At 41.2% G+C, this 15,458-nt stretch overlaps 1 protein-coding gene across 4 annotated transcripts in view; it reads left to right on the top strand.

The window, feature by feature from the left end:
- The window catches only part of LOC132786270 (hemicentin-2), a 136,878-nt gene that overhangs the window by 86,341 nt on the left and 35,079 nt on the right, over positions 1-15,458 (top strand). For all 4 annotated transcript variants that reach the window (XM_060792761.1, XM_060792762.1, XM_060792764.1 and 1 more), the window contains exons 3-10: positions 4,247-4,374; positions 8,530-8,767; positions 9,126-9,269; positions 9,468-9,662; positions 10,871-11,019; positions 11,183-11,294; positions 11,444-11,564; positions 13,866-14,029. In XM_060792761.1, the coding sequence (XP_060648744.1) occupies positions 4,247-4,374; positions 8,530-8,767; positions 9,126-9,269; positions 9,468-9,662; positions 10,871-11,019; positions 11,183-11,294; positions 11,444-11,564; positions 13,866-14,029 (1,251 nt within the window). The remainder of the gene's footprint in view (positions 1-4,246; positions 4,375-8,529; positions 8,768-9,125; positions 9,270-9,467; positions 9,663-10,870; positions 11,020-11,182; positions 11,295-11,443; positions 11,565-13,865; positions 14,030-15,458) is intronic.

The following is a 15,458-nucleotide window of genomic DNA, read 5'->3' on the forward strand; positions in this document are numbered from 1 at the left end:
TTCTGCCAATACCTCTTGAATATCTCATGTGTCGCATGTGTGCGTGTGTGTATGTGTGATGCCGGCGGATTTGCAGCAATGTGAGCTCGTTTGTATTTCGCAGAATTGCACAAGAGATTCACAAATTGCTTTCATTGATTGCCGACAAAGCAACGCCACTCGAAAGGTAGTCTCCAAATGGGGGAATAGCTAACGTGCCTAGGCCACCAAGGGAGCCCATCGACAGTGTGATTTCGCACTGGGAATTGCCTTAAATTGTCTGTGCTGTGCTCTGCTGTGCTGTGCTGTTGAGAGCAGCGCAACACGCTGCGTATGAGTAACGTATTGTCCTTCGACAAACACTTTGGCCAGCTATTTTATTGCTGACCAGAGACAGGCGCAATTGACCCGCTTCTGGCTTGCCTTGCCTTGCCTTGTCGTGCCGTGATGCAATGCCATGCTGCTGGTTGTTGCATGCCGCGGACGTCTACGGGAAATTATTACACAGCTATGCATCATCCAAAGTAAACACAGCCGCCGCCGTGGAGCGGCCCTTGACAACGTGTGCGTCTGACATGTCGAAAAGCGAGAGGAAGAGAGACGAAGCTCAGCTCAGGAAAACGCAGGACAGATGGGAAAATGTATTTAAAAAGAAAGGAGCGCAAAGTATTTAAGCTCTAAACAATTGAAAATAATTAAAAAAAATAGCAGAAAAAAAATGTGTATAGATAAAAAAGAGACAGACGAGAAATCATGACGGACATGCTCCTAGAGTAATTGTTATCCTTGCTAGCTGTGCGCAGGCACGTCGAGCACTCGAAAGCGAAGCGGGTTGCAGAGACTAAGCGCACGGGACGAGCACATTCCACTCGAAGCACAAACGCCACTTGAGCGGGGCAAGCGCGCGGGGCCAGCTGCAACAACAGCAACAAGAACGTCAACAGAAAGCTGTAAGCAGCACTCAGCGGCACGCACTTGAATCTACAGCAACAACAACAACAACAACAAGAGCAACAGCAGCTAAAACTGCAATCGCAGCTGGAGTTGTTGCTGAAACTGAAGCTGTGGCTGCCTCCATCACTTCGCTCTCCTCCCTGCCACCCACTCAATGTTTATTTGTTTCCGTTTTTTTTGGGGGTAGCTGCCACAGTTGCCGCTCTTTTACTTTGGCGAGTTTGCATTTCGTTGGGGACTTTATTTATTTTTAATATTTTTATTTGCATAACGCAAATAGGCATTTCGCCTGCCTTTGTTGTTGGCACTCTGCTTTTTTATTTGTCTGCGGCTTTTACTCAGCAAATCTTTACATTACAATGTCTTTCAATTAAGTTGCGCCATGTTAGAAAAACAGCGCAACAGTGCAAACGAAACAACAACGAGAATTCAACGCACAACTTCTTCAATCAAAAAAGAGACAAAACTCAGTCAAGGCTGAAATTTGTGTATCTTTATAAAAGATTTTCGTAAAAATGTCTGTTAAACTTGTAATATTTTTAATATTTCCATAGAATTAATAGCATCTTTAGCCGAGTGCTACTTCCTCAACCCTCTCATATAGAAAAGCATTTCATCTGCGCTCTTAAAGCAAATTGCCCCAACAGCAGGCATTGGCTCATCCCAAAGCCAAAGTGAAATCACTGCTGCCATTTGAAAGATATATAGCACCCCTATATAGCTTCAGCACATTAGACGGCAAGCTGTTGTTGGGCTTGAGAAGTCATACGTTCCCATTGTCCTAGCAGAAGTGGCACATCTCATTTCAACTAAACTGGAGCATGCGACTGTGCCATAAAAAGTCTTAGGTATTATGCATCCAGCTGGGGAATTCTATTTCTTGCTCAGTTATAGACTTTAGCATTGAATAAAAGTTTTTATTATAGAGTTCAAAAGTTCTTTATTTATTTCTAAATTAAATACAGCTTCCAATAAATAATAAATAACTTTTTCTGCCTACAGTTATTACGAAATATTTTACGAAACAATTTTAGAGCTTAGGAATACGCATGAAAATGCAAATTTATCCAAAATCTCTAAAATAGTTTTGTGAAACTAAAACACACAAATATTATATGCTGATCAAGATTGCAATAAAGAACTTATTATTATTTGAATTACAAATTTATATTTGATTTAAATATGGATATTGAATCGAAACATCAAATTCATTCATATCAAAAAAGCAATCTCTACAGTATTTGTATTTCATTTATTTAAAATTTAGTAAATGTCAATAAGAACTCAAATTGAATCGAAGAAAGTTCGAATGCTTAAGTATAGATTTGTAAGCTGCAGCAAATTGTGGCAGAAAGTTGCAGTTGCAAGTGGCATAAATCAAATGCCAACTGCATTGGCAACAACATGTCAGCTGGACACTATTTGGATCGAATGCCAAATTGAAATAGCCTTTAAACCTCGGTGGGAAGAATTCGTCATGCGTTGGGTTCGTTGCAGCAATAGCCACAGGCGGGTGTGGCATGGAGGGGCGGGCGGAAAGGAGAAGGCTGCAATGCCGCATCGTAATTGAAATACAAAGCGAATTTATACACGAAATGCGATAAAACGCAAACAGAGCGAAAGGCTGCAATAACAAAGCGAGGGTCGAGGAAGGCAACTGGTTGTCGGGGGAAGCGGAAGTGTGGTAAAGAGAGAGAGAGAGAGAGAGAGAGAGAGAGAATGGGCAGAAAAACGTTTACAACAACGGGAAGATGAAATAAAGCATCAAAGTGGCAATCACGCCAATCACGCGTAATAAATCATTGCGTGAGAGTATACGTGAATGTGTGTGCGTGTGTGTGAATGAATGTGAATGTGTGTGAGTGTGTGGTTGTTTGGGTGCTAGCATGTCAAAAATGATGGCAACTCGGCAGCTAACGGCGGTCACGTGTTGTCAGCACACGAAACGATGCCAGCTTATACAACACGCACACACACACACGCACACGTAGTGACATACACACACACACACACACACACATAGACGCACGCACACAGGCGCAATCGCGCATACACAATGACGCATGAGAACGTTTGTTTATACTTGTTTATTGGCCATATATAAACGGAAGTTGGCAAGCCAGGTAACTTGGCCAAGGAAATCAGACCGCATAAAGCAAAAGTGCGCTCGATGTCAAAGCTACAGAGCAGAGGAAAGAGTGAAGTTAACTCAATGGACAATATTATGTAAAACATGCATTTCAAGCTAACTCATGATAGTTGCCTTTAGCTTTAGTAATTTAGACACCTTAACAGCCTTTTCAGTTTGTGCTTGAATTTTAGCTTTAGCTTTGGATTTAGCTGCAGCATCTCAGTTTCCGCATCATTAAGAAGATGCTCACCTCTCGAACTGAAAGTACTCTCAGCCCCTCCCTTTAGTTCTCCGCTCACACACTCACTCCCTCGAAGTCAGAGTGAACCCACCTGCTTTTATCGTGCGCAAGCAGCGCGTGTAATTTCCACCTGTAATTGGTGTAATTGAGTGCAAGAGCGAAGAAAATATTCAACATGCCAGCAATTAACATAAATTCTGTGCCAGCGCCAAGCACCTACCAGATATAGAGAGAAAAACTCTTGTAACTGACGACAATTTGATACACTTTTCACGATGCTCACTTGAGTAACAAATGTTAAGTAAAATAAAGAAACTATAATGAGTTTGTTCCATTTATTAAATTGTCGAATTAAAGCTTAAAAGCTTAAAATACAGTTTCCTTAATAGCTATCTTATTAGCTATGAAAATAAAAATATGGTCACCAATTCTATATTCTTATTACGATCACGTTAGTATGAATCCAAACTCTTGCCAGCGTAACATATTCACCAAAAAAACTTGCCCATCCTTAGCAAGGACATGCAGTTGCGTAGATAAAAAGAAACGCAGCCAAATGAAAATGAAGCACCCATATAGAGCAGAGTATGCTACAAAGATAACCAAATGGTTGTTGGAGCACTGCGTTCTCGTGGCGACTTCTCTTGATAATTGCCCGCGTGCGTGACAAATGCAGGACGCGATGCGCGATATTAAAAAATATAGCATACTTACATGCGCAGTACTCGAGTTGGGAGGCAACGAAACGAGTAAGAAAAAACGGGTTCTGCTTGTTTATGATGCTGTGCAGCAATGTCAACTCGCAGCTGATTAACAAGCTTGCTCGATAAGCAACTTAAAGCAGGGGGTGAAATTATAAAAAGCAACGGTTCCACTTTTAATGAATCTCTCTTCATAAAAATATAGTTGCTCATGCTTGTTATCTTTTTCTCTCTTTCCAGGAATCGAGTGTTTTCAGCGATTTTCGGAACAACCCACATACACTGAGGTGAACCCGCACGAGGATGCCTTGCTCACATGCAAAGTGATCGATCAGCGCGGCACGTGCTCCTGGCAAAAGGATAACAAGGTAATCATACAATTCGATGTTGTTCATAATTGTATTCATTTCACATGCTTCGACTTTGCTGTTTTGCAGTCTATAAATTTCTATAGCAAACTTTCACTCGTAGAGGTGAAAGTCATTTCAGATGCTCGACGCGTACTGTGGTTCAATTAAGTGCTGTTTTGACTGCCTGACTGTAGCAAACACACACACATACACACATGTGCCAGCCAAAAGTAATTTACGCTCTGCGAGCCAATAATGCGAGTTGAGCTGATGAAACAACGCTGCTGCTATGACCTTTGACTTGGCAAGTCTGGCATTTTGATAGGCTCGCTGGACAGCGTTTCTTTGCCCGCCAGGACTTGCTTTGATTAGGCCATGTGTTTGGCCCGAAGTTTTAATCGAAAGTGCGTGACAGCATGACTATAAGCAAATGCTTAGGGCACGTTACACAGTGAGAAAACAAACTAAATATAATTATGCGATAGATCTGAATAGAAAACAAAACCGAAAAGATGTAGACAACCATTTTTCGCAGAGCAATATTCACTTTTCCTTTCTGTCTATGCCACGTAAATTAATTAACATGCTATTGCAAATAAGCAAACATTGCGTATATTTTTGCTGTGTATCTTTGAGCTCGACATGGAAAGAACATTATACAGGATACAGGTGCAAGTCCAAAAATTGAACCAGAGATTTGCATTATTTTACTTGTATAGAGAAGAGAAGAGAGAACGACTAGCGTTAAGAAAAAGGCTCATATCCTGGCTATTTGCATGAACGCACTATGGAATTTCATTTTATTGCAAAGGCCTGCAAATAAGGTGAATGTGAAACGTACGAGCTGTGAGATAGAACCCAATTAACTTTCTTTGTTCTCTGGTCACCTCAACACACACACACGTAGTTGTTTCTTTAAACAAACAAATTTGAGTTGTTTCAAAGGTTGTCCCTAGTGTGTGTTCATTGACTGAAGCCAATCGACTTCCTCTGTAGTGTGTTAATTTGCATGCGTTGAAAATGGTCTTTCGATTTATTATGTGATGACCCACAAAGAGTGAGAGAGAGCTAAAGATGTCCAAGGCATCGATCCAAGGCTTGTGCGAAGGACACTTGGCCTGTCACTTGACAGATGATTTGGCTGGCTGCTTGCTATTCATGACATTTGTATGCGTTTGTGGCATAACTTTTATTTACCCCAAAGCTCTACAGTTCCCGTTTGTCTCCTTTTGTGTGTGGTTCTTATTGTTGCTTATGGTTGTTATGCAAAATCAAATGCACGCCGAGAGTGGGGTACTTGCATGACAAAAATCACAAAGCATCTGAAAATGTTCTTTTTCATATGCTGCACATCGCTGAATTGCATTGCAGAGCATCGCTTCGATATACTTAAATGTTTATATTGTATGTGTGTGTGTGTGTGTGTGTCTCCAGGACTAAGGAGGAGAGCTCCACTATTCGGAACACAAAACACATACGTTCTTTTGGCCAAGAAGAACATTTGCATGCATCGAATGTCCTTCTCCATCTGCATGAGAAACTCTTGAGCGAGGGTGGTCCAAAGAGTTGTGGTTTCTTTTACAAAAATTAGCTGACAACTACACAATTCTCCTTCACCTTGTTTACACAATAAATGAGAGATGTTTGGAAAGAACTCTGTTATGGCTTTCTTTACATAAACAATACGCATTTTGTAGATACAGTTAATAGAGTTCCAACGTTCTCTTTTTGAAGCTAGATTTAAAAATATTTAGTCAATTTTAAAGCATAATTCCTTACTACTTTTAAAGCCACCTTCGTGGTGTCCCCAGCATACACATAGCTGCTGCTCTTGTTGTTTGGCTTTCATTTAAAATTCTACTTATTTTTGCATATTTATGCCAATTGTTGTTGTTTATGTTTGCTTTTTAAACTAACTTCCCCATTTTCATTCAGTATGCCGTTTGTATAGTTTTCCATATATTTCTCCGTATAGTTATCATAAGTAGACAATTTCCCAGCATGTGTGTTGGTCCCCAAATGTGAAGAGACTTGCATTTCAATTGAGGCTTAGGTTGCTCGCCCAATGCCCAGACACACAGAACATAAATACTTATGCTAAATGCAAATTAAGAGACACATTTCCAAGCCAGTTGATAGCTCACATCCATTAGCAAACAGACAGAGCAGAGAAAGATATAAGAACTCATATTAGTTATAGGTAAAAGTTTACTTTTGCTGGCATGAATATCTCAATTCAAAAGCAATTTAAGAAAGCTTAATTTGAGTTTAGCAATTTCACAATAAAAAAGTTAAATATTACAATAAACCCATTTAACTGAAGTGCAAGTATTGACTTTATTTTTAAATCAAATAATGTCAATCTATATTAAATATTTCAATACATTTTTTACACCTTTTCTCTGCACAAATGTATTGAATATACTTTGCAATCATTCACTGTAGCAAACAATGACAGTGGCAAATATAGAAATTATGTCGATTGGAAACGATTTGGCTGCTTTTGATGGCGGTGAACACCCGATCCACCACAAACATTGCTACACAAACAAACAAACTGAGAGACAACACAATATTCGTTGGCTTTCGAAATTGTTATTCCGACAGTTGCACGTATCGAACATGTCTTTATTGTATTTTCAAGTACACACACACACACGCACACAGAAATATGACAGTTGCTTAACCCTGGGTCAGAGTCAGAGTATTGGTAACTGAAGCTGACCAGACGATGGTTGCCCAGAGATAACACACACAAAACTGTCGAAACTAAAATGAAATAATATTTAAAATATATCGCTCTCACATGGCATTGCCCTTAGCTAATATGGAATTTAAATATGAGGCTGTTATGCAATTTACTGCGGCATCTTTTACGATCTCTGAATAAGAATAGTTTGTGGTGAATGCCATTGGGACCACTTAAAGTTCCATCAAATATTTTCATGTTAGAACATGCCTAGGCGATGCCCTGTAAACCAAATTATTTAAAATGTATTGACAAGCCGAACAAAAATTTAAAGAGTTGTAAAAAATGTGTAGCAATTATTAATAATACAAACAAACATATATATAAATAACTTAAATGAAATGTAATTTATGCATTGCAAAATAATTTTTTTTTCAGAAATTTATTAAATGTCGTTTGATTTGTTTCTTAAAACAATTTTCATAATATAAAATCTTGACATTGCTCTCTTGGTAATCAGATGCGAAAATACAAACAATATTTTTTCTTCGTTACTCAACAATCACATTTGTCTTCAACTGAGCTTCTAATCTTGCTTATTCAGAGCATTAGAGACACGTCCTTTAACCTCTTTGGGTTATCGATGTAATCAAATTTGTTTGGCAATCTCTTTGTTGCACCTGATAGACAAGGGAGCTGGTCAAATGACCTTTGTGTAAACGGAATGTAGTGCTTAAATGAATTGAACCCATTAAAAGATGTGCAGACAATTTAAGGGTTAAATTGAGACTAAACTAATGCCGATTGAAGGCGTGGCAAGGAAATGGCAATTAAGTAGCCCAGGGGAACAGTGTCACGTTGGGACATGCGGCAGTCTGTGTGGCGGCAGGACATAAATACTTAAATGGCAACGATGGCCACGCTCAAAGATCACTAATTGTAATTTAATTTCCAATTAGCAAACAAACTAATGCCAATTTAGAAAGAGCAGCAACAGCAGCAGCAGCAGCAATAACAACAGCAGGACAACGAGTCCTGTAAGTGGAGTTAAACGACACGTAGTTGAAAATGGCAGTAGAGCAGAGCAGAACAGAGAGTCAAGGGCAGAATGCAAGGGGAATCGAAACGTGGGCGGACAGTGCCCATTCAATAGAATAGTCGAACTCTGTTGGCTCGATTTCTCTCTATCTCTGTCTGTCTGTCGAACTGTCTGTGTCTGTCTCTGTCTGTGTGTGTGATGTGCGGCAAGTGTGTGCGTGCGGCAAATCGTAGACGAAATTATACGGCTGACTACATCGAAAAGTTAAACATGCTAAACATGTCGTTTGCCAGGTCCGCCCGCTCCATTTCAACGCCATCCCCATGAACATCATCATCATCATCAACATCGTGATGATCATCATTGTGGCTGTCATCTGCTCTCCATTGTTTCAACAGCTGTGCTAATGCAACACATTTCCCATACTCTTCTCTATCATTCACAGCCTGTGGGCATCTATCCGAAGAAATACGAATGGGCCGCACGTCCGTTCAGCAGCAATGGCGTCTTACATCTCGATCTACATCCGCCACCGCCCATGCAAATCGCCGGCGACTGCTCCCTGTGGATACGCTCGGCCACGCTGGACTTCGACGACGGCCTGTGGGAGTGTCAAGTGACGGCTAGTGAGTTTACCACACAGGATGCGCTGACCAGTCAACCGGTGCGATTGGTAGTACGTGGTAAGTGTTATCTTTTGGCCACACAAAACGTAGAAAAAACAAATCAATTTTGTATGCATAGAAAATTCGCCAACGTTGCGTATGATTAATTTTTCGGCTGTTAGTCGAAGCAACCAGTAGCTCTGATTTATAAATGCCAACTGCTGGTTGGTTTGTCTTGCATGTGTTCGGTAAGGGGACCGGGGGGAAGGCCAATGCATAACAAATAAAGCAGGTGCTTCAGTTGGGGGTTTAATTAAATTTTGTGTGCTAAGCTTGGCGAGTCGCAATGATGACATTTATTGCGGACCACAAAAACCGTATAACTAATCTGTATGTGTGTGTGCTTGTGTCGTTTCACTTTGCTTGCCACTTGCAGTGGCGCCACAACGTCCACGTCTCGAGTATGAGGGCGCACCGTTGCCGCCAGGACACAACATCACGGTCGACGCCGGCGCCGTGGCGACAGTCAAATGCGCCTCACATTATGGTAATCCGCCTGCAACGCTCAGATGGTATTTGGGTAAGTGCTTTCATGCTGCAGTTGTTATCCTTTGATTGCTCTTGTTATCCACCATACACACAACTCTCACATTCACATTCACATCCCCATCCACAATCGCATTCACATTCACATCAACCTCTGACATTGTCGTGTTAATTAATTTCAACGATTTGATGTGCCTTCGTTGTCGTTGTCGTCGTCTCCTTCTCTGAACAGGCGACCAGGAAATCTCACCCATACACCCCCAAGTGAATGCCACCGAGCCGGATAACACACGCACCTGGTCGGCTACCTCAGTGGTCCAAGTGCCCGCCATCCGTGAGCGACATGGTGATACACTCCGCTGCATTGCCTACCACGATAACTACGAGGCCAAGTCCATACCAGTCGAGGCGCGCATGGATATCAAATGTAAGTACATTTCAAAAGGATTTATAAATGGTTAATATGGTCAAAACAAGCAAGAAAGGTTCGTGGGAGAACAACTATATTAGTTCGTTTAGTTAGTTTGTTAGTAACCAAGGAAATTCGTAGTAAACTAAAGTCAAGGTAATGCCAAAATATATTGTGAATATTTTTGTATTTTCAACTCATAGTTTGAATAGTAATTGTGTGCGTAACTCTGTATTAATAAAACAATAAACAACTCACTTTCAATTGGAATACTTAAAATCTTCTCAATTCGAATTCAATAGCGATTATATTTTGTTGTTGCTTTGAACAAGTTATTAATTTTACAACTTTGGAATTTACCGTCAGCTTAGAAAACGTTCATGATATTAGTACCAGAAAAAAAATCACTATACAAGTGTAGGAAACTTTTTTGTTCAAGTTTATTGTTCATTTAACTGCTATTCCAATGACCTTACTGACTACAAAAATTTCAAACAATATTGAACTTTAACCCTTCTGCATATCTAGAATAAATAATTTTAGGTTCATCTCTCTCTGCTCTTATAATTTCGCCCTCCATTATTTAATGAAAATATATTTTTTTCAAATAAGAAATATGATAACTTAACAATGTGAAGCTTTCGTCCTAACATATTTCGCAGTATAAAAACGTTACAATTGCAACTCGTATGCTTGGTGCCACATTTATGTTAGTCGGTTTCCCCTCGAAGGATATTGATACACAAATAAACTACTTATATATATTTCATCGTTGTTTGCTGGCAATGCGAATCCATTGCACATTTTGCAAACGAAATTATAATAACCAAGGAAGGGATGATTCAGTGCTGTGCACTCGATGGTCTCGTTCGAGGAAGGGAAGTTGATTGCAGTCATTTCATTTGGCTTAAAGTCAAAAACTAAACAGACATGGCAAACAGCTGTAACAATTCAATTAGCTACAATTTGCAGCAATTTCCTGTTTTGTTAAGCAATTCAAGAGTTTAGCCCGAAGTAGAAGCAGAAGTGGAAGCAGAAAGGGCACAGACGATAGTTGCAGGGACAAAACTGCTTGGGTTTCGGCCATAGCAGTTGCTGTTGCTGTTGCCATAGTCATTGCCGTTGCCGTTGTCGTTGGCTTGTGTTGCCTTGTTGACTTGTTTCTTGTTTCATGTTTCTTGTGCTTGTTTTGCTTAGTCAACTTGTGTTCATCTTGTGCTTTGCAGACGCTCCAACCATTCGTCTAATTGGCTCACCGGAAATCGACTTGGAAGAGGATAAGGATGCGCTTGTGCTGCGCTGCGTGGCCGATGCCAATCCGCCGGCCAGCATCGTTTGGCGACGTGCCGGACGATCCGAGATAGCCAGCTCGCAGGTAAGTAAGAAGCTCATCCAGGCGACAACCTGGCTCCATTCCAGCCAGAAATTGCTCGACGTCGCTCTCTCTGCTGCGTATTTATCTTAAGTGTAGCAGAAATTTGTAATTGTATTAAATTGCCAACTTACCCCTCGACGTCTGTCTCTCGTTCACTCGCTAGGAAACGCTGCAGTTGCGTCCTGTTGGACGTCGGGACGCTGGATTGTACACCTGCCAGGCACAGAACTCGGTGGGCATCTCGGAGCAGCTGTCAGTGCAGCTGGACGTGAAATGTGAGTGCTTCGTTTTGTTTATCTTTGCCAGCGATGCTGTTGTTGTTTCTGCATTTGCTTGGCTAACTTTGCCTTAATTTTGTATTGACGTTCTTCCTCACCTCCTCCTCTTTCTCCTCCGTCTACGTCTTTGTTTATTCTGCCCACAGATCCACCCAAAATTGTCTCAGCCGGACCGGACCGACTCACCACAGCACCACTCTTCAGTCCCGCCGCCTTCGAGTGCGTCGCCGATGGCAATCCAATGCCGTCTTACAAATGGGTCCAGAGGTAAGTGGAAAATGCTTCAACTCGACCCCAAAATGCGGCTTGCCGCACTATGAAGTCTGCGTCAAATTCACATTGCATACTTTCTTTAATGCGATTAAGTTATTACACAAATTTTGCATGGCAGTAAATTTATTATGCAATCTTGAATTTTTGACATTTTCTTGCACATTAAATTTGAAAATTCTAACTGCGACGTATACGTAATATTTACTTTTGGCTGCTTCGTCGATATGCTCTCGCGACGTATTCGTAATATTAGTCTTCGTCTCTCTCTGTACAAATATCAATGCTGGCAGTCATATAAACTATATTTTAATAAGCCACCAGCTGCTGATTCCTTAAGAAAACTTTCGACTGTAATGAGTTTTTGCTTAGTTTATAAACTCGCAATGTAATTTAGCCCCTTCTCTTCCCTTCAGCAGCAAATACATAGTATATGAGTGCACTTCCTGATTCACTGTTGCCACATGCAACAGCAGCCGCAGCAGCAGTCTGTCTGCAGTTACTGCTGCTGAATCGTGTCCACGCCCTCGAACTATTACTCTTGATGTTTGCGTCATTTTAATTAGCTGCATAGCGGAAATTGTGCTCAAAAGCAGCGACAGCGTTGCTAGACAACTCCCATTTAACTCTGGGTTATGTTCCATACAAAATGTGTCCTTTCGGTTGCAGCTTCAACCATCTTCTTGCTGCATCTCTTTAGGCATTAGTATGCAAAGCAGCGATGCGCTCATCCGTCCGCTCATTCGTTACGTTTGTCCATTCAACAGGCATCCGCAGACAGTTGGAAAAATCGAAACACTCATCATGCGCGTGCCACAAAGTCTAACGCCAGCATTGAGAGATGAGAGAGCGAGTGTACGTGATTTGTGCTTCTCATTTGTTTGCACTCGCCTCATATATGTATATATGTTATACGAATGCGTGGCATGGCTCCTTGAGCAGATTGATTCGCTTCTAATAACAAATGCCGCATGCAACACGCTGTGGCGTGTTGACTTAATGAAGCGTGCCCGCGCGTGTTTATCAGAAATTAAATGTCAATTGTTGAAAACTAATTTCCATGCGTGCTGCCGCTTTCCACCCTCCTCCTCCTCCTCCTTCTCCCACGCATCTGCTATGCCAGCTGACACATTAAATGGCGCGTGCCAAACAAAATATACAACACACTGAGTGGTTGAGTGTGCAATAAATCAATGGTGTGCGATGTTGACAGTCTGCCTATGCTCAGGAGGTTTGCATGCCAAAGTACCTTACGCCGCAGGCAACTTCAAAACGTTGTCCTGCGGTAGCCACACATGCAAATGCAGCGCCACAGCTGCCCAGCACTTGCGACTTACCACATGGTTTGCAAATGAATCGCCGCAACAATAGAACTTCAGCTGTAATGCTCAAGCAAATACCCTTTAGGCACAGTTCCACTTTATTCAAAAGCAGTTTAAAACATTCCAGCGACAGTTCAGTCTCCGTGCTGAGTAAAAGGAATGTCACTTTGATTTACGTGATTTAAGTTCGAGTATGTTCGCCGAATAATTTTCTGCTATTTCTTTCGTTACTCGCTGAAGTTTTGCGACTTCATTTGGGGGGTTTTGCATTTAAATGGCTTTTTAATTTATTGCCTTTAATTGCGTCTTTTCGTGTCTGAAGCCGACTTTAATTGGCGCTTTAAGCCAGGCGACAGTGAACGCAAAAAAAGTATCGGAAAATAAGTCCGGGCACAAACTATGTACGAATATCAAAGGAATTTGTCTGGGCGCACAACTGACAGTCTGTGTGTGTGTGTGTGTGAGTGTGTCTGTGTGTGGAGATACGAGCTGAAAGCATTTCGCAACATAAAAGGCATTTCTCATATTAAAAAATGTATCAAATATTTTTTGCTTGCAACAAGCAACGAAAATATCTTCGTCTCACATACGCAATTTTCAATATTGCTGCAGCTCCGCAGCAGCAACAGCAATAACAGCAACAACAGCAACAGCAAAAGCAGAAGAAGAAGAAAGTATGCCCCTTAACCACTGCCATCGCCTCCCGCTCTTAGTTGGCACCCAAAGTTTGCAATGTGGCTGCTGCATTTTTGGCCCAATCAGAAAATCGGACGCAAACGGAAAAAGAAAAGCGCAAGCAAGCCAACGCTCAAAAGTATGCTATATTTTGTTCGCCTTATGCAACTTCGACTGCTGTTTACAGTCACTTCTATTGATCATTTCGGGGCATGAAGAGGGATTTGCGATATAGATTCCAGACTGCATTATGCATTTATGTTGCGGACTCTCATGTATTCTTTTATTTTTCTATTTGCAGAATATCGCATGGCTCAAAGTACGTGGAGCGGGGCAATGAAGCGCGTTTGGTTATCGATAACGTGACGTATGAGTATCAGGGCGAATACGAGTGCCGCGCCACCAGCTACATCAATGGTCAGGAGCGTGTTTCCATATCCGATCCAGTGTCGCTGCAAGTTGTGGGTAAGTGCGTTATATGGTTATGTTTTATGAACATGTTGCTGGGGGCCAGGACACCGCACAATCCGCAAAGCCGCAAAATATGACTACAACCACAACTGTCGCCAAAGCCAAAAAGCAAACAGCAAACACCAGTAAAAAGAGCAGCAGAGCAAAATGTAGATTGATGTACGCAAAAGTTACCCATTTCTCTTAGCCAAGACTTAGAAAACACGAATTTATATAAAAGTAATCCGAAAGTTATGTGGACAAGGAAAACTTATTTATGATAAATAGTTGTATAAAGTTTTCAGTGAAGTTTAGAGTTTATTAAAATCTGTTGGCTTGACTACAGGGTATCGCAATATCATACCGTATTCAAATCTTTGGTGTTGAAATATGAAATGCTGTGAAAAGTGAGTTACGACATGGCAAGTGAACCGACAAACAATGTAAGCAACTGTTAGGCAAGCTGATGACCGCAATAGCAACAACAGCATCAACAAGAGACAACAACAATTTGCAAGTGATGGCCACTTGCAAATTTACAGCGACGATAAAAGAAATACTCTCAACTCGTGTGTCCCATGTGGGTTGAGAGTAACTTGCTCTGGAATTTTGTGCATTCCTTCACTAGGTTCACTCTCTCAACTCACTCACCGCGATTCCCAGCTGAACTAATGCTCACTTAAAATAACACAAAACTCCATTAAAAGCTGCAACCGGAAAACGCGTCGAAAACATTTTAAGCGTCTGCGATTTTTTCCCCTCCGCTCTCTCCTGAGGCGCCTTTTTGGTCGCGTTGCAAATGCAGCAAAGCGGCAACTGGCGCTGCCAACAGACTAAACCAAAATGTAACACAAAATCAAAATGAACTTATGACCAGACCACAAAAAAAAAAGAAAGAGTACAGGGAAAAACAGAACAGGCCAACTGCCATGAACAGAGCTCGGGGCGAGCGACGAGAGAGTTGCAAAAAAGAAGCCAACAAAAAAAACAGAATGGTGGAAATGAAAAAAGCAGAAAAAATATATATTTAAATTTAGTGCTGAATACCGCAGCACGTACATAATTTATGACCAACCAAGGACACGAGCAATTTAGCAGAGCCAACCAGGACGCAAAAAAACCATGGAGACACAGCGCAAAAAAAAAATGAAAGAGAGTGCGAGAAAGAGCGAGAGGTTTAGCATAAAAAACACACTCTGCATGTGTGTTTATGTGTCGAATATGTTTAAAGTAACTAACTAGTTCGTTAGTTAACTAGCAACAGCAACAACTACAGCTACAGACTGCAACAAAAGTACCTCATTATGTGTACAAGGATGCGAGGCCTGCAGGCAATTTACCATAGCCACAACAACAATTGACAATAATTCTGTACCCTACAAAATGAGAAAAACTGCCAGCTTAAAAAAATATATGAAAGTAATTCACATTCTCACAGGAGTTA

This window comes from Drosophila nasuta, chromosome 2R, assembly GCF_023558535.2.
Source record: "Drosophila nasuta strain 15112-1781.00 chromosome 2R, ASM2355853v1, whole genome shotgun sequence".
In the NCBI taxonomy this organism is placed as follows: domain Eukaryota; kingdom Metazoa; phylum Arthropoda; class Insecta; order Diptera; family Drosophilidae; genus Drosophila; species Drosophila nasuta.